This window comes from Sceloporus undulatus, chromosome 9 (assembly GCF_019175285.1).
Source record: "Sceloporus undulatus isolate JIND9_A2432 ecotype Alabama chromosome 9, SceUnd_v1.1, whole genome shotgun sequence".
NCBI classification, from domain to species: Eukaryota; Metazoa; Chordata; class Lepidosauria; order Squamata; family Phrynosomatidae; genus Sceloporus; species Sceloporus undulatus.
In genome coordinates, this window is record NC_056530.1 from 35085633 (window position 1) to 35110997 (window position 25365).

The 25365-nt window shown below is 44.2% G+C and overlaps 1 protein-coding gene across 2 annotated transcripts in view; it reads right to left on the reverse strand.

The window, feature by feature from the left end:
- Positions 1-2389: 2389 nt before the first annotated feature.
- EFNA4 (ephrin A4) overlaps positions 2390-25365 on the reverse strand; it is a 40423-nt gene continuing 17447 nt past the window's right edge. For both annotated transcript variants that reach the window (XM_042439665.1, XM_042439666.1), the window contains exons 2-6: positions 17498-17790; positions 11956-12024; positions 10458-10517; positions 9416-9837; positions 2390-2931 (exon numbers count right to left, since the gene is read on the reverse strand). In XM_042439665.1, the coding sequence (XP_042295599.1) occupies positions 9746-9837; positions 10458-10517; positions 11956-12024; positions 17498-17790 (514 nt within the window). In that variant the 3' untranslated portion in view covers positions 2390-2931; positions 9416-9745. The remainder of the gene's footprint in view (positions 2932-9415; positions 9838-10457; positions 10518-11955; positions 12025-17497; positions 17791-25365) is intronic.

Below are 25365 nucleotides of genomic sequence, written 5' to 3' on the forward strand. Positions count from 1 at the left end.
TCACAGGCAGGCAACCTAGAATTATTGTTTCCATATTGTTTTATTCTGCCACCCGCACCCTAGAGAAGCTGGCACATCCCCACAAGGGCTAGATCCCTCATCCCACAAAGCAGCATAGGAAGCATAATGTGCAGGGTGGGGGATGGGAGAGAACAGAGGCTTAGTCATTGCCATGGCATGAGCGTCCCTGCCAGGCCCAGCTCACAGAGGCATCTATGTTAATTGCTAGCAGGCAATTGATAATTAAAACTTCCATTGTGACATTTCCTGACATCTCAATATCAAACACTGCAATTAATCCTAACCGCCTGGAAGGTCACGGTACCAAGCGGTGGTTGGAAGTAGTGTGGTGAGAGAAGGTGGGGAGCCCAGGGGAAGAGAAGAAAATGATGGGGGAATGTGGAACGAACCCCACAGCAAACTCCCACTTTCTCATCAAGATCCAGCTCTGGGATTCTGCCTTGCAAAATACAACTGTGGGGGGATACTCTGGCACAGCCACATTAATAGCAATAGCATTTACATTTCTATACCGCTTAAAAGTGAACTCAGCACTCTCTAAGTGGTTTACAATCTGTAAACTGCTTTCCCCCCAACAATCTGGGTACTCACTTTACCAACCTATGAAAGCATGGAAGGCTGAGCGAACCTTGGATCACTGAGATCGAACTCATAATGTTGTGGCTGCAAAACTGGCATTTCACCACTGCGCCACCAGGGCTCCCTGATTAAATTAAATTGCTGGTGGGACAATGGTTGTGGATACTGCCCCAGAAGTGGGAGTCATGTGGTCCTGGACCTTCCGTCAAAATAAGCATTCTGTCCCCACCAATGAAATTTTCCTTCAGTGCTCAAATTTCTAGCATTGCGGTAACTTCAGTTAAGCAAATGGAAATAAAGTGTCTACATCCAAAGAAAAGAGCCAGGCAAAATTGAAGAAGGGAATGCAAACATGGAAAATATGAGTTCTAGGTGGGGGCGATTATTAAGGTCTCACCCTCAACACGTTTAGGGACGGATGGAAAATTTCACTGGAGGGCAATGCTTTCATTTGGCTCCCCACATAGTAGCTATACCCCTACTTCTTCTCTTAGCTATTCTTATTCTTTTATGGTCACCAAGATAGTTGGGAGAGAGTGATTTGGCTTAAAGAATCTCCCCCGCAAAACCAGGGACAAAATGGGTGGAACATATGGATTTCATTAAGGCCCAGCTCTTCACTCCTTTGACCAGACTCAACAACCTGAGTCCTGCCTTTGTCCTCTGGGTTTATTCATGCTCCGGCTGTGATGAGGAGGAAGGAAAGGAGCAACAGATGTCGTTTTGGTACCTGAGGCAAAAACCAAACAACAAGAGAGTGCTCAATCCTTCTTCTTCCATGTACAAAAGCCAGTAGGATTGGTAGCTTCAACACTGGTGATGGGACAATGCTCTCATCTGTATGTTAAGGCAGGAGATGAGCCTTGGCTCACACGGTGCCAACACTTTGCTGCCACCTTCTGCCAGCTGCTGCCTGAGGCATCTGCCTCACTTGGACTTAAGGCAAATGTGTCATGGGGGGGGGGGGGTGACAACTCAGAGAAGGGAGAAATAATGCTGTGGCATTGGAATAGGAAAAAATGTTTCCTGCAGCAGAAATTATTAGGACCTGAGGAAATACATGGACTTAGTTTGGGATACTCTGTTTTACATAGTACTTTGGATGTTTATTTAATGCTTTTCAGTATTACTATCATGTGGTTACTGTATAAAATAATTTAGTATTGTTTACATGTTAAAGTGGTGGTTTTATTTTTGGACACATTTATTCCTTTGACATATAACAGTGTAGGGCATTGTTAGTTTCCCTTTTCAGGGTCTGCTCTGATGCCAGAGTAGGAATGAACCTCAGCAAGCTACACACCAAGGAGCATATGCATGTATTTGGAGGTTCTGCCTGTATGTGGTGGGTGGTTCATAGGGAAACCACAGTAGGCCTCTTTCCCTGGGCATACCAAAAGCCATGTATGAGTAGGGTTGCCAGACTGAAAACTAGAGAGAGCTCCGGTACCTTTAATGGTTGTGTGGAAGGGGCAATTTCATGAGAAGAAGGTGCTGCCCGTCATACTACAAGGTGACTCTGTGAGCCATGCGGTTGCTTCTAGGCACCCATTAAATGTACAGGAGTCCCCTCCAAGTTTTCATCCTGGCAACCCTATGTACGGAATGAATGGGGGGCCCCAGAAGTGTGTCAGTTTTTCCATAGCTGCTGAAAAGGCACTTAAGGCACACACTCCTCTGTTACACAAAAGCCGTTTTTTCTCCCTTCTTCTCTTTCTCTCATACACAAAAATCATCTTTTCAGCTGCTTCGGTGGCAGGGGAAGTAGTAGGGAGAGGAAGCAGGGGGCGGAATTTCTGACATATTTTTTAATCGTTTTGGCTCAGTAATTGACAACTAGGAAAGGAAAAACAAAAATAACATGGTTCCAAAGAACAGGAATCAGAAACCAGGAGATCTGGCAGCAACACCAAAGCGGCATCTTCACAGAAGACAAGAGCACTGTTGCTTTCTTCGCTGGGGTCGTTCTCGCTGAGAACACAAAGGGATGATGGTAGGAGGCTAACATGGTCCAGTTTTTTCAGTGGAGGGGAGGGAGGAAGGATTTGAGGCAGAAGGCACATCCCCCTCCACCTCTAAAGAAGCCCAGCCTCACACAGAAACAACAAAGGGAACGTTCCCCTGTCTTTGGCATACCATTCTGGAGACAGATCTCCGGAGCCCCCTGGACCATCAAAATGATGCCACTTTCCTCTCCAAACTCAAACTGAGGGGGGTCCTTTGTGCAGAAGGAGGAAGAGAATAGGTCCTTCCCTCTGGTGCTTTTCTCTGGTAGGTGGCAAGAAACTAAAGATCCCCATCATCCAGTGGAAATAGGACACAGCGAAACACCTGCAGGGAGAGACAAGACATTTTGTGAGTTCCAACAGTCCAAGGGTGGTGGGCAACTCTCAGGGTTGGGAGGCACAAGGTTTCACACATACATCCAATTTTTGAAATTGCCCCTAATGCCCTTCATCCTCCTGGAGGCACTTTCACAACACTTTTGGCTCTCGCTGCACTATTTCAACAGGAAGCGACTCAAGTCTTTTTTAAAAAATGGCACAGAGGCAAGATCCAGGCAACCTTAAAAACAATCTTGAGCTCTCATCTGGAGGACTGTCTTTCCCATATGAGCAAGGTCTTCAGGAATGATACATCTCTCTTCAGGCACAGTTGGTGGGATCACAGAAGAGGGCCTTCTTCATTGTGGCTCCCAGATTTTGGAACGCTGTTGTCTTTTCAGCTGTAGGTAAAAACCTTTCTATTCTAGCAAGCTGAAACTGGGGACTGACTTCTTATAGGAGAAGGGCTTTTAATGATGCTGCACTGTTTTTAATCTTTATTTTCAAATAATATTTTAAGTGGCTTTATTTCTTTTGTTAGTTTAACATTGGGCCTGAACAGACAGGCCAAAATAAACTGTTTCGGGTCACTTTGGAGGTATGCTGTTTAAATGATGCACACATCTTAAGAGGCCAGAAGCTGTGCCAAAGCTGTGCTCCAGTCCTTAGGACTGGAGCATGGCTTTGGTGTGGCTTCTGACCTCTTAAGACCTCCTGTTAGAATCTGATGGCAAGGTGTATTCTAAGATTTTCTTCTTAACAAGAAAGCAGAAGGCCGCTACCAAGAAGACATTCAGGGATACAGCTACGAAGAGGGAAAAGAGCAGGCATTGTCCCTTCAAATAAGAATTTTTCTCCTTGCAATGATTTTTTTTCATCCCCCTCCCAAAAGAATTAAGTCCCAGTCCATTAGCTCCCTCTTGTTAAGGCAAAATTCGCTATCTTCAAATCCAGTAAACATTTCCAGGGGTGCTGGCCATGCAGCAAAATACAAACATCATACAACAAAATCCAATGTCTGCATTTCTGGTTGGCTTATGAAAGTATTCATTGCTCTTCTGTGGTTTTTGGATTCTGTTGTATTTTGCTGCAATTTTATTGTATTTTGCAGCTACCCCTGAAAGTTTCCTGGATTTGCACAACTGTGAGATCTAACGTAACCATGCTGGCATATATTTTCATTGATGTGCATTAGATCTTCAAGTGCTGTTGGACTCTACTTGCGAAGTGTGGTTGTGTGAAGTGGGGAGACCATTATGATGAGTTCTTGCTCTTCAACATTTGTTACTACAGGCATATTTCAGTTAACAAAACCTCTGCAAAGTACTCTATATATTTATGTATAAATCTAGAAATTTAGGTTAAAAAAAATTGACCCCAAACCCCTACGTGGACTTATCCATGGGTCAATGTAAGTACTGTATCTTAACTTAATTTAAAAGAAGGAACGATAACCTGGTGAAAAGCAAGAGTACAATCTGTCCTGGAAGCACTGACCTCCATTATTCTCTCATTCATCCAGCCTTAAGAGTGAGCACAAAGAGTTATGTCTGCTGGAATTTTATATGTTCTTTGACATTGTTTTACTTTGCATCGTCCTTTAGATCCTTTGCTATAGGCCCCTAATACCCGCGACTTATCCATGGGTCATAGCAAAACCCATAATTTTGGTCCCAAAACTCACCCTCGACTTATACATGAGGTTGACTTATAGTCGAGGATCTACGGTAACTGTTTACAAAGGCCTTTTATACTTGCCCAGCCCTGTTTTTCTCCTCATCCTTTGTTGAGTGAGAAGTTTTTAGCAGCATTGTCACTGGCTAAAAGGTGAAGGAGGGCTAGTGAAACGTAATCTGTGGATACTTTTTAGAAGAAGCCATCAAGTGGCATCTAGAAGATTCAAAATGTTATTGTTCATTTATGCAAGGCTTACCTGATCTGTTGTTAGTTTGGGGAGAGGGGAAGATTGGTGGCAAATGTCAAACTGCTTTTTGCAGTGCAGGAACCTACCTCTAGTCTTTCCATCTTATTTTACCTCTATCAACACAGTAATGCCCAGGAATATATCTACTTCATTAACTGAGGTATAACCTGCACATGACTGCTCAGAGCTCCTCATTTTCCAAAGAGAGTAATAAGTACAGTAATAAGCCTGTTTGCTTCCAGAGAGAAGACTTCTCAGATGGAAGTTCTAATTTGCTGTCCACAGATTCACCCATTTAATGAAATTCACACAGAGTAGTTATCGCAGTTTGGTTCTCATATTCATAGAAACATACACAGACATACAAACCCTATTAATACCCCAAAACCAAATCTCTGTGTTGCTCTTTACTGACATTGATGTAAACCCCTCCTAGAAGGCTTTCATATCGACTTCTGACATTTTCATGGTTCTGCTATTTGATTTAGATCTGCCTCAATAGATTATGTGATTTGCTCTGCAATTTTCTGCCTTGTCCCTTCCTCCCGACTCCAATGCCCTTTCACTAGCCTAGCAGTTCGTGCTTGTTGTTTCATTATTGGCTTTGAGTTGCTTCTGCTCTTTTAAAAAAATCACTCCTACCATTTCTGAAAAGATCCTGGGATGTAAGTTTTTGAAATAAAGTAGTTCTTTTACTCATTATATTAATCACCCAACCATTTAACATTAGCTGTTAATGTTGCTGCACTCCAGAACAACAACTCACTGCAGTATTATTATTAACGTTACAGTTACTATTGTGCCATTGGAAATATAACAACAAACCAAAACCAAAACACATCTCTGGTTCCCCCAAATGGCCAATTCAGATATTGCACCTCAGAAATTGTAACAGAAATAGAAAAGAAAGCCATCTGAGCTGCAGAATGAGGCAACCATCCATCTGTCTTGTCCTTCCCACTACACTGTCCAGATCGAGTCAGTATCACTCACACGCAGTACCAAGTTATCAAGCAGACAACGGCGTGTTACAGACCACCGAAAGCGGCGGTCTACTGTTGCCGTCGGTTGCTGTGTCCGGGAACCGCAGCAGCCAAACGGCGCGGTTCCTGGACGCAGCAAAGAAGGAGCGGGAAAATCGTTCTCCTTCTTGCTCCCCGGAAAAGATGCCGCGAGGTGCTAGTCGCGCACTCACGGCATCATTTCCGGGGCGTGACATGCAGACCCAGAGCGTCTGTTATGTCAAAATGGCGGCAGCCATGTGGAACAGCTGCCGCCATTTGTTACGGACTCTGTTCATAATAGGAGTAGGGGCGTCTAGAAGAGACGCCCCTTTTTCAAACTGGGACATCCTGAGGACATCCGAAATGGCGGTCTGTAACCCGCCAACCTCTTCTAGGTAAAGGTATGGTGAAAGGTCCTCTCCCCTCCTATGTTTTCTTCCCAACCTCTCCTCCTATGTTTTCTTCCCCATATCATTCCTGTTGCTCTTATCGGAACTTGCTCAAACTTGTCTATATCCTTTTTAAAAAGAGGTACTCAGAACGGAATCAAATATTCCAGATAAGGCTTGAGAAGCGCAGAATATAATGGGACTGTTACTTCCCTTGTCTTGGAAACTAGAGTTGTATTAATACAGGCTGAAGTATTATTTGCCTTCGTTGCTACAGCAGCACAATGCTGGACCATGTTCAATTTATGATCAACAATATTACAGAGGTCTTTTTCAAATATATCACTACTAAGCCAAAAATCTCCTGTCACCTACATCTGGTTGTTTATGGCCCAAACATAGTCTAAATAACCCCACCAGGCCAAGAGAAATGGAATAGCAATCACGCAGCCCACCTGTGGCCCACAAAGCTGTTTTTGGTGACTCATAGAGCCCTTCATGCCTATCATTAGGGCCAAGAATTCAGGAAAAGAAAAAATGCATCTAAGGGGTCCACTTCTCTCATACATGCTAAGCTTTCTGCTACATTTCTGAAAACAGAAGAAGCTCTTACAGTCTGCTGGAAGTGGTTGGAGTGGACCATGGTAGTTCTGGTGTGTATGTTTTTGTAGGAAAATAGTCTCCTGGCCCTCTGAAACTGTCCCTCTTTAAACAAGAAGGGGATGTAGGAGAACCACAAGGCTTGAAGCGCAAGAAAAAAACCTTTAGGGGTAATGTCTAGATCCAGGCAAGTAATAGTGCCACTTTATTCTGCTTTGGCCAGGCCTCCCCTGGAATACTATGTCCAGTATTGGACACCACAATTCAAAAAGGATGTTGACAAGCTGGAGCGTGTCCAAAGGAGTGCCACCAAAATGGTGAAGGGTCTGGAAACCATGCCCTATGAGGAACGACTTAGGGAGCTGGGGATGTTTAGTCTGGAGAAGAGAAGGTTAAGGGGTGATATGATAGCCCTGTTTAAATACTTGAAGGGATTTCATATTGAGGAGGGAGCAAGCTTGTTTTCTGCTGCTCCAGAGAATGGGACATAGAAGAATGGATGCAAGCTACAGGAAAAGAGATTCTCTTTAAACATTAGGAGGAACTTCCTGATAGTAAGAGCTGTTTGACAGTGGATCATACTCCCTCAGAGAGTGGTAGAGTCTCTTTCTTTGGAGGTTATTAAACAGAGGCTGGATGGCCATCTGTCAGAGGTGCTTTGATAGTGAGTTCCTGCATGGCAGAATGGGGTTGGATTGGATGGCCCTTGCAGTTTATTCCAACTCTATGATTCTATGACACTGAAAGGTGAGCATGTAGGGGCAACCTTCAAGCAGTCCAAGGAGAACTAAGCATCCCCTTGCTGGTTGTTACAGAGGACAGGAAGCCGAGTGGAGAAAGCCCAAAGGAAATGGAAAGGAGCTCCTTGGAAGAGGCCAGACAGAACTCTGAAGGAGGAACCCATTTTGTTGTAGGCCCCGCATCACGGCACTTAGAACATTCTACTTATAAGGCAAATTCCATGTCTCAATTAAAAACAAAATGTTTGCAAGAACATTTTTGTTTTCAACAAGCTTGATTGCTCATGAGCATGGGAAATTGCTGCTTTGCTTTCAAAAGAATGAAAGAAAGAAAGATAAGATAACCTTTTAAGCTTAAGCAAAAGAAAAAGGATGGATTGGTGTTATCATGGAGTAGTTGTCAGGGTCCAGTGGGTCAGAGCAAGGGCCCATCTAGTTCGACACCCCAATTTTCCCACTGGTTAACCAGATGGCCAAGTGGAAAGCCCAAAAGCAGGACACAGGGGACAAAGCACTCTCCTATTGTTTTTTGTGGGGTTTTTGTGTTATGTGGCCATGTTCTAGAAGAGTTTCTTCCTGACGTTTAGTCAGCATCTGTGGCTGGCATCTTCAGAGAAGAAACTCTTCTAGAACATGGCCACAGAGCTCGAAAAACCCACAAAAACTATGGTGCTGGCCAAGAAAGCCTTCGACTTCACACTCTTATTGTTTCCTTTTCCCCCAGGCTCCTAGGATAGGGGTGGGGAACCCTAGACTTTGTGGCTGAATCTGCCCTTCCTGAAATGGCTCTTCCACATGATACAATCCTTTGGTAGTTTCCCAGTTTGTGCATGGCCTTGACCCTTCCTAAAAGGGTTGATTCCTATGGCTCAGTTACTGGCAATAAGAGCTTGAAGCTAAAACCTGTTGGTCCTTTTGGCCCCACCGCTGTTGTCTTTGACCTCACCCATCACCAGAAGTGGCTGAGGAGGCCTCTGAATTCAGCCCTTGAGTTAAAAAGGTTCCCCACGATGCTGGGGTACACTGCTACTGAATGGGGAGGTTACATTTACAGTCCTCCCTCCACATTCATGAACTTGGCATTCATGAATGCTGTGCCAAGCATTGGAGCGGAGGGAGCCTTATTCATGGATTTCCCACATTCGCAGGGGGCTTGTTCCTCTAACCTCCACAAATGTGGAGAAATGACTGTAGCTACAATGGCCAATAGCCAAGCACCCTGCTTTCCATACTATCCATTTGTCAGAGATCCCGTAGTTATGACTGGCACTGCAGATCCTGCAACACACTGGAGAAAGGCTTAAATTTTATTTATTGTTTGCTTATTTAATTGATATCCTGTCTTTCTCCCAGCATAGGACCCAAGGCGGCTTACAACAAATTGTAACTAAGTGCAGATGGGGAAAAACGGTAAACAATGGCCTGTTACAGACTGCCAAAATAAAGCTGCTTGGGGTCTCTTTGGAGGTATGCTATTTAAATGATGCATGGGTCCGAAGAGTCCGGAGGTCGCACCAAAGCCATACTCCATTCCTAAGTACTGGAGTGCAGCTTTGGTGCAGCTTCCAGATTCTTAGGATGCATGCATCATTTAAATAGCATACCTCCAAAGAGACCCCAAGCAGCTTTATTTTGGCAGTCTGTAACAGGCCTAAACATTCTATTAAAAACACAAAGTTAAACAAGTTTAAAAGCATATCAAGCCCCATTAAAAGATCTCCCTGCCACATGAATTAAGAGTCAGAGGCAGGCCTAAATAAAAAGATGGAGCCCCTTTCCAGCTGTCTGATTCTTCCTCTTCCCCACCCACCTCCTCCTCCCTTTCAAGACTTACCTCCCAGTCAAGATCTCCTTCTTGTTTCAATAAGTCTCAAGTAGAAGTGGAGGTGAGAATCATGAGGGAAGATGATGGGGGAAGCAGTATCCATTCCCTTTGGCCCGTTTTACTTGGCAGCCAGGAGCTCAGTCAGTCTCTGAGAAGCAGAGCCTCCAGCTGGGGAAGAGAACCAGAAGGAGGGCACTTCCCAAATGCCCAAAGTGCCAAGCAAGGAATCCAGCATCCTTCCAAGCAGAGCAGGGAGCAGAGTGGTGGAGCAAACACTCATTCAAGTGCTCCTCAGCTCGCTTTGGGGCCACAGAGGAGAGCCGGCCCTTCTTGCAGTGGTCAGAGCCACAGAGAAAGGAAGGGGATCAGCCCCAGGCAGGGACAGCTACGCCAGGATGGGGCAGAACTGCGCCCAGGCAGTACTGCTGCATCTGTGGGAAAGGAAAAAGAACCAAAAAACAGATACTGAAAAAAGGGAGCAAACTCATGAGGGCTGTGGGATTCAGCAGAGCCTAGAAATGTTACTTTTTGGGACTACAACTCCAATAATCCTCTAGTTAGCTGGGGGATTCTGGGAGCTCTACTCCAAACACATAATTTTTTCCATGCTCTGGGATGCAGTCTGTAACCTGCTTACGCATCCAAAACCAGGACCAGGCTGAAACTGGATGAACCAGTGTTGCTTGTTTCCCCAAAAAAACATGGGAGAGGTTTTCCAGAGAAGCCACTGAGAACAAACCAACGTAACAAGAGCACTGCTGGATCAGGCTGAGAACCCAATTTGTGCAGCTTGGCATTCAAGCACCCACTTAGTCGCCATAAGCAAGCAAGATTTCTACACAAGTGAGTGAATGTGCTGCTGGAACAGTGCTTTCCCATCAAAATTTAAGACTGGAAGGTCTTTGGGCCAGAACCCTGGGCTATTTTGCTTACGCTCCTCCACAAAGCATTACACACATTGAAGGGATCTGTATGATCTTAGTTGCCCCATTTATACAATGCATTCAGCAACTATACTGCTTCAAGTCTGGTGTGAAACATCAAAACTTACCCTCTGAGCCACCTCTCCCGTGTGGTTGAGATTTCGGCCCCTCTGTCACAGGTTCTGCAGCTGGAAGCAAAAGAACTGGGTTATCTAAGAGCTTCTAACAGATCTGCCCTTTCCCTTCCCAGTCTGTTATGTGGCTATACCCTCCAGTACTCTCTTTTCAATTGAGCTTATTCTGCTGAAAACCATTCTATAGGTCTTTCCACACTGAATAGTTATAGTGCTATGACACCACTTGAAATAGCAAGGTTCCACCCTATGGAACCCGTGTCTGTAATTTGAAGAGGCACCAGAGAATGGCAGAGAATTATAAGTATTCCTCCCAGAACTAAAAATCTCAGGATTCAATAGCATGGTAGTTAAATTGGAATCAAAGTGCTATAATGTTGTAGTATAGTATGAAAGGGCCCACAGTTGGAAAATGAAGTGTTTCAACAGTTACAAAGCATGAAGCCAAATCCAGGGCCTTCTATCTACTCAGCTTTGGGTCATCAACTCTATTGGGCCACTGGGGATTTTGGAGTTGCCATCCACCTAAAAGGAACTTTTCCAAGCCTTGGTGGCACAGTGGTTAAATGCTGGTGCTGCAGCCACAAGACTGTGAGTTTGATCTCAGGGCTCCAAAGTTGACTCAGCCTTCCATCCTTTCATAGGTTGGTTAAATGAGTACTGTACTGTATTCAGCTTATTGGGGCAACTGGCTTACAGATTGTAAACCGCTTAGAAAGCGCTGAGTTCACTGATAAGTGGTATAGAAATGTAAATGCTAATGCTATTGCTATTGCTGTTCTGATCATATGGTGTGGCTGTCTACAGGCAGGAAAGTCAACCTTGCCAAACAAGCTCTAAACCCATCTTAAACTATTTGGGTTTCTTTGGAAAGTAAAGATCATGGTAAAGGCGCACAGACTCTAATTTGCGCACCCCACTCTCACACTACACTATTGTTCTGCTTTACTACACTTGAAATGTCAGGGCTGCTTCCTACGGACTCCTGGGACTCGTAGTTAAATGAATGTACTGCAGCCACTCACTCACAAACCATAAAGTTGCGAGTTCAATACCAGCAAAAGGGCTCAAGCTCGACTCAGGCTTGCATCCTTTCAAGGAGGTTGCTAAAATGAGTACCCAGATTGTTGGGGGCAAGTAGCTTACACTTACACTTTGTAAACCGCTTAGGGAGTGCTTAAGTGCACTGTTAAGTGGTGTAGAAATGTACTTGCTATTGCTATTGCTATTCGAGCTCTCTGGTTGAGAAGTTTAAATATATCTTCCTAAACTGCACATCCCAGAATTCCACACAATGTTGCTGTGAAAGTTCAAGAGGAACATTGTACTAAACTCATACTATATATAAAAGAAAACCCACCCTTCTTCAAGCTCCCATGGGAAATTGTGTGTTGGGGCGAGGAGGAGGAGGGATCCAAGTTTAAAGGCCAAAGAAACCGTTCCCTTCCTCCCACTTTATGAATGGGAGCAACAGACAGACAGACAGACTTACTGGTTGCTTTGCAACAGACAGATAACCGCAGTTTTAGGCAGCGGCCAGAACTCTCTGAATTCGGGATGGCTAACAGGAAGAGGGAGAAGGAGAAAAAACAGATTGTGAGAAAAAGGAGTCTCTTCCACCGATACAAACACACCATACAAACACAGAAAGTTCACCCAATATCCAGACATCCCTGGAAAAGCAAACTATGAACAGCAGTATTCCAACTGAGGTCTGAATCTTCAAAAGTTCAACAGGCTTAGATAGCTCCTTCCCTAAACTGGTTTGATTTCTCAGCCCATGATGAGTGGAGGAGCTTTGCCAGCGAAAAAGAATTGGCCTTCCTTCCATCCCCAACACTGTCTTTGCCACCGCCTCTGGTTTCTGCCCAGGTTCCCTTCAGCCCCTGTGCCTTTCCAGACACAGAACTGCCTCTTTGAAAGCTGCTTCCATCATCACTGTGGTAAGGTAAGGCTTCCATCATCAATGGACAGAGATAAGGTTCAAGTCACCCGCTCTAAGCCTCAGAGGATGACAATGGCAAACACCCTCTGAAGAAACTTGCCAAGAAAACCCCATGATAGAGACGCCTTAGGGTCGCCAGAAGTCAGAAACGACTGGAAGGCACACAAAAACAACAACAGCTGCCTTGAGTCCCTGTACCGGGACAAAGACAAGATGTAAATAAATAAAATAATAATAATAATAATAACAAAAACAACATAGGTTCATCTACTAGATTTCTGCCTATTGAAAATGGTTTGGTAGTTCAAAAGGAGGGGGGTTTATAGTGAGGTGCAGAGCCTGAAATGTTGTTTTTGAACAGTAATTCATTCTGTAATTTGTTGCATCCACCAACACTTTCCCTGCAAACAATTTGGTGCCATCCCTGCAAGAATGCCTGAGACGTTCGTTGTGTTGCTGATTTGATTCGTTCCCTTTTTGTTGCTTTTTTGAGGAAAATAAGAAGGCAATATTGATGAGTGACATAAATGTTTTAAAAACCCACTAAAAAGGACTCTAAACATGTAATTAAATAATAGAATCATAGACTTGGAAGAGACCACAAGGGTCATCCAGTCCAACCCCTAAATAGTAACTAGAGAATGTAAAGTGTCATACACAGACTCCCTTCATTCGCATTACTTTTGTCACATTACTTTTAAAAGGTAACTTACCTGTTGTTGTTTCATTTCTGACTTATGGGGAGCTTTCTTGGCAGAGGAGGTTTGCCATTGCTGTCTCCTGAGGCTGAGAGAGTGTGACTTGCCCAAGGTTACCCATTGGGTTTCATGGTCAAGCTGGGAATCAAAACTTTGTCTCCAGAGTTGTAGTACAACACTCAAATAATAATAATAATAATAATAATAATTTATATTTCCCACCTCTCCCTGCAGATAGAGGCGGGATTACAACCGATAAAATCAAACGATACAATTTCACAACCCATACTACATAAAATAATCAATTAAAACACGCCAAGATGTACTACGTCACACTGGCTCTTGTTACTTAATAATTGTAAATACTCATGTATAAGTCTAGACATTTTAGTCAAAAAACTGACCCAAAAAACCTGAGTTGCTCTACACAACTGTAAGGAACTACATTATTAGTAACTCAGTAAATTCTAAGGTTAGATTAAGGCACAGTTCATAATATGACCTGCAGGATCACCCCATTCCTTGCTAACTGGTTCATGCCATCCAAACTTTCACAGATGAAAACTGGACACACGTGGCCAAGCAAGCTCAAAGTATGCTCAAGACAGTAAAAATCAATATAGGAGATGCTGCAGCAATTTGCTTTTGCCTGAGCCTACTGGGAAGGGCACAATTCTGACCCTCCCCTCTGCTGAGTTAATTCAGTGCAAACTATTTTTGCATTCTGAAATCAGTTTGCAACAACTGATGTAAACTGAAGACAAAGGCCTTGTTACAGACTGCCAAAATAAAGCTGCATGGGGTCTCTTTGGAGGTATGCTGTTTAAATGATGCATGGGTCCTAAGAGTCTGGAGGTTGTGACAAAGCCACATTCCGTTCCTAAGCACTGGAGTGCAGCTTTGGTGCAGCTTCCGGATTCTTAGGATGCATGCATCATTTAAACAGCATACCTCCAAAGAGACCCCAAGCAGCTTTATTTTGGCAGTCTGTAACAGGCCAAAGAGGGGAAATGGCAGAAGGAGAGAGAAACTGGGACTTTTTAAAAGCAGCTCAAAAAATGGGACCACAAAGGAGCAATTGGGACTATCCCTGCCAAAGCAGGACAGTTTGTAAGTATGCTATTCTTAGTTTGTTTCCAAACAAACTATCCCCTTTTATGGTAAAATAATCAATTAAATATTGATTAATATTTAGTTGATTAAAGGTGAATTCTTCCATTTTTAAGCAGGAAGCAAGACCCCACCCCTCTACTGTTGTTTTTTACAGCTGATTTGGAGCTAGTAGTGTATTGCTACAACCAGGAATTTTTAATAAGAGTGAGATGGAAAGTTATTTTTGGTGCCACAACTGCAGTCCCCTCTCAAAGTAATTTTTCTAAGTTCTAGCGCACAATGGCCTCTCTCCTACTAACCAGGTGTGTCCTTTCAGTATCATTTGAAAAGGTATTTATTGGGGAGCAAGCCATGGATTGTTCAATGAGGGGCAAGCTCAGATCAACCAAACTGCAGCTTTGATTTATGAACATTTAAAGAGCTCATTCTCTCATTCCAGGCCTTTGGAAAGAGGCACCGCAGAGGAGGTTCAGCTAACAGGCATATTTATTTCCATAAAATTGGTCAAAAGGCAGATGATTAAGGGCAAATGACATTAGATGTGGGGGATCTGTGATTGGATCTCCAGGTATTTCTATTTTTAGAGAAAAACCGAGAGGGAAAGCGGAGTTTGATCAGAGATGAAGTGCTGAGGGAGGGGGTACAGTACTACCGTTTCCTCTATCTCAATCCAGACCCCAAAGAGTAGCAAGGGAAAATGCACAGGCACTCAAAAGCATGGGCCGCATGAACCTGGAAAATGGCATTGGCGTATCAAAATGCCTACTCCCCTTCATCAAAATGGCAGCACTGCAAACCTCAGTGGATTCTCAACTATGAAAGGATCCAATCGAAGCTGTTGATATGTGTCTTCATGTCATTTGAGGACTTATAGCAGATGTGAGCTGTGTTTGAGTCGATCTCGACTCATGTTAACTGTGTGAATGAGACGTCTCCAAGCCCCCTTATCCTCTACCTCCCTGTTCAGGTCCTGCAAGCTCAGGTCCATGGTCTCCCTGATTGTGTCTATGCATCTGGCATGTGGCCTTTCTCTGTTTCTACTTCCCTCTATGTTCCCCAGCATCATTTTCTTTTCTAGTGAGTCCAGTCTTCTCATTACGTGGCTGAGGTACAACAGCTTCAATTGAGTCATCTTGGCTTCCAGGGAGAGTTCTGGCTTGATCTGCTCTAGGACCCACGTATTTGTCTTTTTAGCTGTCTATGGTATCCCCAACACTCTTCTTCAGCATCATATCTCAAATGAAGTAATTGTCTTTCTATCTGCTTTCTTCACTATCCAGCTCTTACATCCATACACAGTCATGGGGAATACAGTGGATTGAATGATTCTTACTTGAGTGCGTTGTTGCATATCTTTACACTTTAGGATCTTGTCTAGCTCTTTCATGGCTGCTCTTCCCATTCCTAATCTTCTGATTTCTTGACTGCAGACTCCATTCTGATCAATGTTTGATCCAAGGTATGTGAAGACTATCACAGCGTTACTTTCATAGAATCAAGGAGTTGGAAGAGACCTCAAGGGCCATCCAGTCCAAACCTCTGCCATGCAGAAACTCCCAATCAAAGCATCCCCGAAAGATGGCTATCCAGCCTCTGTTTAAAGACCTCTAAAGAAGGAGACTCCACTACTCTCTGAGGGAGTTTGTTCCACTGTCGAACAAGTCTTACTGTCAGGATGTTCCTCCGAATGTTGAGGTGGAATCTCTTTTCCTATAGCTTGCATCCATTTTTCTGCATCCTATTCTCTGGAGCAGCAGAAAACAAGGTTGCTTCATCCTCAGTTTGACATCTCTTCAAATACTTAAACAGGGCTATCATATCACCTCTTAACCATCTCTTTTCCAGGCTAAACACACACAGCTCCCTACGTCTTTTCTCCTAGGGCATGGACACACTTCAGTTTCTCAACATCCTATTTGAATTATGGTGCCCAGAACTGGACGCAGTATTCCAGGGGAGGCCTGACCAAAGCAGAATAAAGTGGCACTATTACTTCCCTTGATCTAGACACTATACCTCTATTGATGCAGACTAAATTTGCATTGGCCTTCTTAGCTGCCGCATCGCACTGTTGACTCATGTTCAACTAAGGCCCAGAAAATTGGGGAGGTGGTGGTAATAAAGAATACAAAACTAAAATGGCTAAATTTTCATCCCTTACAGGTTTTGGAAGATTTAGCAGAATGAAGCGAAAAGAGGCCTTTGCTTTGTTAGGAGGCAAAAACCCATTCCGGGAGATTTTTAGCACAAAAATGGGTATGAGAAACTGTGCTTTTGCTCATTCGTTCATTGTGAACCATCTCAAAATCCAGAACGAAATGGACATTATACATTCTGAACATTGTTCTGTTTTCAATTCAGAATCACAGCTCTTCCATGTCTTTATGCAATCCGCCCCTAATAAACTCAAAATTTTTATTGATTTATTTGTTCAATTTATATCCTGCCCTTCTGACAAAAAGGAATGGCTCTTCAAGATAACAAAAGGTAACAAAACCCAAAGCAAATCAAATACAACTGAAACATAAGACTGATTAAAAGTGCACCAAGAATAATAAGGGGGAGAAAACCCCAGTACCCAACCAATTCAGGTTTTTTCAATGGTAGCACAGTCTAAATGCCAAAGGCCTGCCTGGATAAAAATAGGATCCCAACCCCACAATAATTATTATTTTCTTATATCCCACCTTTCTCTCAATATAGGGACTCAAGTAGAGAGATCAGAGAGAGGAACATGGCAGGCAGGGAGCAGCCACCAAGGAAGCTCTTTCTCGTGACTCCACCAAATCTGTGTCCAATGACTGGAAGACTTTTAAGAGAACTGGCTTTCTGAAAAGATCCTAAAATCCCTGCTGGATTGAATGGGGAATGTAGTCTTTGGCTGCATCTGCACTGCAGAAATAATCCAGGTTGACACCACTTTAACTGCCATGGCTGAATGCTATACAATTCTGGGAACTGTAGTTTGTTGTGGGACCAGAGCTCTCTGACAAAGAAGTCTAAATGTCTCACAAAACTATAACACCCAGAATTCCACAGCATTGAGCCACGACAGTTAAAGTGATGTCAGACTGGATTATTTCTGCAGAATGGATACAGCCTTTCAGACAGTCTGGATCTAAGCCATACAGGGCTTATAGTTCATAACCATCATTTTGAACTGCAACCAGAAACACACCAGGGACAGGCAACTTCTCATAGCAAGAGAGTTCTATGTTCCACATAGCCTGGCCACCATTACATTGCAGATTTTTCTATCTATTAAGAACTCTACTCACATATATAGTAGTAATCGTGTCCTGGCTGAAATTCAAAGCCCAGCGAGTAGGGAGTGAACTTCTGGATTTTCTCCGAGAAACGGACAGGCCCATATGGCGCATACGGACGATTGCACTCCCAGCGTCTGAAGGCTCCTTCCGTTTCATAACAGCCCTCATAGCCCTCTCTGTTGACCATGAGCAGAATAAATGATTCGGGTTCCCTCACGGCCAGTGGCTGCTCATAGTGTGGACAGTAGATGTCCACGTTATCATTCAGGGAGACCTGAACAGTATAGTCGTCATCAAGGAATCTGCAAAGAAAGAAACAGAGCAGTCAGCACACACAAGGATTACTCCCAGAATGAGGAACCTAGGTGAAGTTGTGCAAAGGACGCAATTCTTTGGTGATCTAGGTTCCTGTGTCCCATTCCACATAGTCTGGGGGCAAGGACCTGATAGCATTAGCACAACAAGCAAAGTAGTTATCTGCATGCTGTAGCAGTTTGGACTAGGATTACAGGAGGTCTAGGTTCGACTTCCCAGTCTGCCAAAGAAACCCCACTGGGCAAGTCACACTGTCTCAGTCTCAGAAGGAGGCAATGGCTGACCATCTCTGAGCAACTCTGGGTTGCCTTAGGGTTCCCATATAATAAAAACAACGTGAAGGCATGCAGAAACTACAACAAAATGACTGGGGAAGGGATAATGAGTGTATGAAAGTTACATTTCAAAAGCAACATGTGGTCTAAATGTCATTCTTAATGCATTGAATCAATGGGATTACCTATGTCTTAACTCACATTCAACAGCTGACTCAATTGATCTAGTCCAGTTAGGACTAATCAGTAAGCTCAAGCCAACAATGAACTGAGCAATGCTTTGAAGGCAGGAAAGTTGTTGCAAGGAACTCAGCAGCGCTTTGCAAGCAGTAAAGCTTATATGTAGAATACTGCAGGTGGGAAAACTGCTGGATGGAAATCTATGGCATGGAACATTAAGTCATGCTTTGTATGCGGAAATGCTGCTGAACTGCAACTATCTCTGAGCAGACAAATCAAACTTTGCTTTGCATGCCTGCACAGTAAGATGTGCATGGCAAGGGGTTGGACTGGCTGGCCCTTTTGGTCTCTTCCAATTCTATGATTTTCTACTGAACACACAACACAATATTTCTGGCCGCACCCGGTGCCTTTCACCCTATTTATAAAACGTGCCTTCCTAAATTGGAATGCAGCCCTTCCATGCCAACAGGTTCGCCATATCTCATCTGTTCCAGTTCCTACTCAGTGCAAGAACTGTGCTGAAGAATCGTGTTACAGCATCATAGAGAGGCAGAAGCCAACCTCCTCTGAAAACAGACCATTCATACAGCCTCTCCCAAAGCAGGTCAGCAGCTGATTCATTTCATATCCAATACACTCCCACTGTCCTTTCAATACAGCCTAAGCAAAAAGAGCCAATGGCACACTGGTCACTCATGCAGAGAAGTGACAAGCATCCTCCTCTTTCCTTGGAGGTCTTTAAACAGAGGCTGGATGGCCATCTGTCGGGGATGCTTTGATTGTGAATTCCTATATGGCAGAATGGGGTTGGACTGGATGGCTTTTGTGGTCTCTTCCAACTCTATGATTCTACGAGTTAAGTCACTTTGCTCTCCAGGCACAAATGAACAAGTCAGCCAGAGTGAAGACCAAGTTACCTGACTCAGCAGAGGCTGACCGGAAGCAGCCACAGGGCACATCAATGACTCACACAGGGTGGCGGTGCGCACCCTCTCACCGTGGACCAGGACCAAGCTTCTTCCAGGAGCCTTTAATTAAACTTAATTAACTTCTGCCCTGCAGGATGCGCCTCACCCACAGTTTATTCTATCAAATGCTCTTAGTGTGCAGCAGCTTGTTTCACTGTTCATTTCTCTGTTTTGAACGTGACTAAACTGTCCCAAGGTCTAGATGATTTTTTTTAATGTCCTGTGCCTTTGAAAAAGCAACCCAGAAAGTAACAGCAGCAATACTGGATGTATTGTGGCAGCTCCACTACAGAACTGTGAGGTGTCCATGTGTTATTCAGTCCAGGGTTGGGATGCATTGAGAAGTTGCACAGAGAAGTTTCTTCCCCCCCCCCACCCGAGCAAAACAAGTGTGAGGGGGTGGAGGGTGGGACAAGCATCCCAGTCCTCCCCCTACATCACCTTCCCATGCACAGCTTCAATTCAGCTGCCCCACTCTTCCTAAACAAGCAGCCGTCAGCTCCAATTAATTCAAGTGGCTGGAAGCAAAAAAGGCCAGCAGGGTGGCTACCAGGGTTACCGGCCGACAGCCCAGCCCCACGACAAAAGCCCCAGAGCCTGAAGGTACCGCTCAGCCCCCCAGCGCGAATGATGCATCGTCGGGGAATGTGGACGCTAATGGACGAGCATCGAAAATCAAAATCCATCAAGTCAGAGAGTGCATGGGGAAGGAACGGGGAAACTCACAAGCCAGGTTGCTTCAGCGGCAAGCGGCTAATCCCTCAGGCTTCTTCACAAACAGGGCTGGGAGCTGTGACATCTCTCATGCTCTGCCCCAGAGTCCTGAAGGAACCTATTGTCTGGACTCACTCACAGCAAGAGTCAAATCTGGGACTCAAGATGGCTGCTGAGTAGAAATGGAGGTTGCTTTGCTACTAGTGGATGGACCATTGCAGGGTAGCCTCTGCTTCTCTGGCTTTATAGTGTGTGTGTGTAAAGCATGACTTTTGCTTCAAATTTGTTGTCTTTATGGCACAATACAGGAGCATGGCAGCAGCAACAACCCAACAACATCTCCTTAAGGGCCTTCAAGTCAACTCTTACTTATGCCCACGATTTGCTATAGTTTTCTTCGCAAGATTTGTTCAGAGGGCAAGATATGCCTTCCTCTAATGCTGAGAGTGTGATTTGCCCAGTGTCACCCAGTGGTTTTTTCGAGGCTAAGCAAAGATTTGAATCCTGGTCTGCCAGAGTCCTAAACCAAAACTTAAACCACACCATCACACTGGCTGTCTTTTCCCTTTAAAAACAAGTATTTCTGTTTTAAAACAAGCCTCCTTGAAATGTTAAGTGGCTTCAAAACAAGGCGCATATTCATCTTGTACCTTGTATTAAGTGTTTGCTTTTAATGGCAAGGCTGGTAAAGCTGGCGAAAGTCATCCTCAGATGTTGCGCACCATACCTCCAAAGCAATCTAGAATGGACCCTGTCACTGTAGTAGGGCTGCATCCCAGAATGCTTTCCAATGAGTGGGAGGTTCACCCACAACAGATGCTCAAAGAATTCCTCTATGGAAGAAATGTCATGAAAAGAGACTTCCAATACAAAAATATGCTGAAATGTTCTCAGCCTGACCCATTTCCCAAAATCTCAGCATAATTTTGTCACCGTGGCTTGAAAAAAATGTTCTTTTATATTGTAAACTCCCAATTTGCAGGATCATAGCTCTAATTTCTGAAATTGTTCAGATCACTGACAAATCCATGTCAACGAAAGGTGTGAAATTTTAAAGCGCTGAACACTCTGGTCCATCATGAAGTTCCTGCAGAAGAACACTCGAAAGGAAATCCATGAGTCTTATGATGCAAACACGGAGTGACAAGTGCCCATCATACTCAACTGTGAAGAAGCGGTGTGCCAACTTTCAGTATGAAGCTTTTGAGACCGAAGAGGCAACAAGGTCTGAGAGGCCTTCGACAGTGTCAACTCCTGAACTTGTTGAGTGTGTTCATGACCTGATTTTTCCACATTGGCAAATCCCAGCTAAAACAATTCCTGAAGCAATGGCATCACCACTAAGGGTGTGTGTTACACCATTGCTCCTCAAACATCTGCCTATTGGCAGAAACAGCTGTGGCATTCACATGTGTCCCGTTAAAATGCTGAAGAGGTGGTCAGTAGGGGTGACACCATGAGTTAACACACCAGGTGACACCAATCCTTGTGACGCCACTGCTAGAGATAGCCCAGGAATGCATAGGGTTTATAATTCATGAGCAGTTGGCTATGCAGAATCTGTCAGCCAAGTGGGTGCCAAAATGTTTGAATGCTGACCAGAAATGGAATCAAGTGGATGCCTCCAAATTGATATTGGAGCATTTTGAATGCTCTAGTGATATTTATTTGGAACAACTCACCACTGTTGATGAAACATGGTTACATCACCATTATCCAGAGACTGAATAACAGTGCTTGAAGTGGCATCACTTTAGTTCTCCATGGCCAAAGAAATTCAGGACTTAAAGGTCAGCAGGAAAGATAATGGCCATAGTTTTTTGGGATAAGAAAGGTATTTCGATAACTGACAATCTTCAGAAGGGCCAAACTGTTAATGCAGAATACTACTTTAACTTATTGTTCTGATTAAAGGAGGCATTGAAGGAAAAAGAGCAAGGAAAGCCGCAGAAAGGTGTTCTCTTTTAGCAGGACAATGCACTTACAAAGCTCGCAAGACAATGGGATGTTTTCAAGAATTTGGGATTTGAGTGCATAGACCATGCACACTACGCACCAGATCTTGCTCCATTTGACTATTTATTGTTTCAAATCTTTAAAAGAGTTTGAAAGGAATGAAAATTTTTGAAGATGACAGGAGCAGCAGTGACCAGACATCAGATTTGGGGGTGGGTAAGTAAAGAAACCGGAGAAACAATGTGCCAAGTGCATTGAATTTCAGGGTGAATATGTGGAACAGCATGTAAGTTTCAAGGCTGTAGGCCATTCCCTTCTTGGCTGGACTGAGACCTTTTCAATGTTCAAATGTTCAAAAAGCAACCTGTGCTATTATACAGGTAAATAGACTAGGGGTCACATAGTGCTTCAGATGTTGCCCTTTTACAACTCCTATTACCTGTCACCATTGGTTATGTTATGTAGGGATGATGCTAGCTGCAAGTTGAACAACACCCACAGGGCCACATATCCTTGCACCTCACAGACTCACTCTTTTCCAACATAACCCTACCCATGTTTATTTGGATGCAAGTCTTAAAGTATTCCCAGTAGGCCTGTCTAATCCCAGTGAAACCTGCAAAGTTTTGCTGTTTGAGCTTGCCAGCAGAACATTATGTTGGAACATAAAGAGTGTTACCCTCAACAGCACAGTTGGTTGGAGCAGAAATGGATTAATTTCAGGTTTGTTGAATCTACTTTGTAATTTCCTTCTTCATCCCCACCCCACTATAACCCAATACCCACTGCCATCCCAGGGTTTCTCAAGTTTTGGCCCTCCGGGTGTTTTGGATTTCATCTCATAGTATTATAGAGTTGGAAGAGACCTCAAGTGCCATTCAGTCCAACCCCCTGCCATGCAAGAATATACAATCAAAGCACTCCCAACAGATGGCTATCCAGCTTCTGCTTTAAAATGTCCAAAGAAGGAGATGCCACCACACTCCGAGGCAGCATCTTCCACTGTTGAACAGCTCTCACGGACTGGGGATTTTTCCTAATGTTGAAGTGGACTCTCTTTTCCTGTAGTTTGCATCCATTGCTCTGTGTCCTAGTCTCTGGAGCAGAAAAAAACAAGCTTGCTCAATCCTCTCCATGCCATCCTTTCAAATACTTAAACAGGGCTATCAGGTCATCTCTCCGAAGCCCAAGCCAGCTTCTAGAAGGTGAAGTACAAAGCATCTGGAGGAGCAATATTTGAGAATCATCATATTAGCTCAATCTAGCTACAAAGGACATGTGCTGTGAATTAAAAACAAGGTGTCTCTGAGCACGTACTGAGTGTAGGTAGGGATTTGCCCGCATCCCCACAGCTGGACGGAGTTTGCCGGCTTTTCAGCACAATCACTTCAAGCTTTCTGCATTTCCACAGCCTAAACTGAAGTAAAGATATTTTGTTGCTGTGAAATGATTCAAAGCCAGAAACTCTTGCCAAATCTACTAGTAAATCACCCAAAATCTTCAAGGGAACTCTTTTCCCTGACCTAGACTGTCAGATTAAGTGTGGGGAGAACTGGATTCAAATCCCCACCCAGCCACAAATCTCTTTGGGAGACCTTGGGCCAGTCAATATCTCTTTCACAGACTAACCTGCCCCGCAGACAGTAGCACTGAGGTTGGTGTGACCCAGTTTGGGAGTGGTACCTGCGAGCCAAGACCACTGCTGGGCCGGTGTGGCTCCTCAGGGACCCTGAAGGGAGCCCCTCCGGAAAGACCTTCAAAGTCTGGCATGAAATCTGAAGGCATTGCCCACCCACCAGCTGCTGCTAGTGAGTGGGGCAGCACTATGGTCTCTGGAGGACATGTTTAGGGTCTGGTACAGCTGCTGGGAAAGCAGGAAAGGGAGGTGCAGTCCCTTCTCATTCATACAGTAGCCATGCCAGTCTCTCTGGGGTGTCACCCAATGTGGCCCACACCCCCTATATCCCCCTTGGGACACTTCTGCTCACAGGGATGTTGAGGAAAGAAAACATGTACACAGCCTTGAATTCCTCAGAAGAATGAAGGAATGTACAGGGAAAACATATGATAAAAAAGGTACGTCACAACTCTGGTAGTGGCAGAACCTCAGGACACATTGGGCCATTTAAGGACGTAGAAGGTCTAACCTACTGTCTCCTACAAATGGTCAATCAGAGACTTCAAGGAAGCCCACAAGCAGCCCTGCCCCACTGCTGCTTAGAGCACTGAAAGGGAGGCTGCCTCTGGACCTGGAAGCTACACTTGAAGCCTTCACCTCCTCCTTCTCACACCTGTTGAATCAAGCCCCCCTCCAACATGTCCACACACATCCTTCCCTCCTTCCAGCTCCCAAATGTCAACTTTTCACCATTGCTTTCACTTTCCCAAAAAGTTTGTTGGAATCACATCACGCAAAGTGCATATAACTGGTATGGAGAGAGATCTTGTAGTACCTTTGAGACTCACCGAAATGAAGAAGTTGGCAGCATGAGATGAGGAAGCAGACGTAAGTCTACAAAAACTCGTGCTGCCAGTTTCTTTCTTTCAGTGAGTCTCAAAGGTGCTACAAGATCTCTCTACACACTGATCCTACAGACTAACACAGCTATATCTTTGAATTCTGCATATAACTGGTCAGTCATCAGAACTACCAGGATGTGAGGACTGGAAATTACACCAAGTTTTTAGTGACTGAAAAGTGGGAAGGTGCTGCTCATGGTATGTTCCAGGGAATTTGCCCATCATTGCTCCAAACGCATTATATCACAGTCTACTATGGCAACAGCCCCTTACTGCATCTTGTGGAGGGGAGTTCCACAAGTCAATGCTGAATGACAGGAAGAAGCCCTAGGTATGTGTAGGGTTCTACAAATAGCTCTATGAACACCTCCCTTGCTGCTATAGTTGCCTGATCCACAGACAACTATAACAAAAATATACTTAACAAAAGTAAGAGAACCAGCAACGAAAAGGACAAGCAGGTGGCCCCAAAAGTGAATGGAAAATAATAGCACAGTGCTCACAATGGCTGACTCTAAGACTGGTACCAGTTATGCTACCTCTTAGCAAATCCCAACAAACAGGCAGCTCAGGAAACAACAGATGTTGCACTTGTTCAAAGCAGATCCCACTGTATGCGTTTCTAAACATCCTCAATTATTGTTTGGATTGATCTGTTTTGTCAAGCCATTATTACAGTCGACTGTGATATTATCACTTCCCACAACCTTCAGCTTCTCTGTTTTAATATCCTGACATCAACATACTTTCTTGTTATTCTAGCCTCTGGCTGAAAACGAACCAATGAATCCAAAACGAATCAGGGGGAAAAAGAACTGTAAAATACAAGGGACTGGACATGCCTAAAAACTACGATAATTGTTTTTAAAAGGTGCTTGTCAGTCATCCTGGGGCCGCTGAATTCATCTGCCAGAGAATCCTGGAAGTTGGAAACAGCTTAACGTCT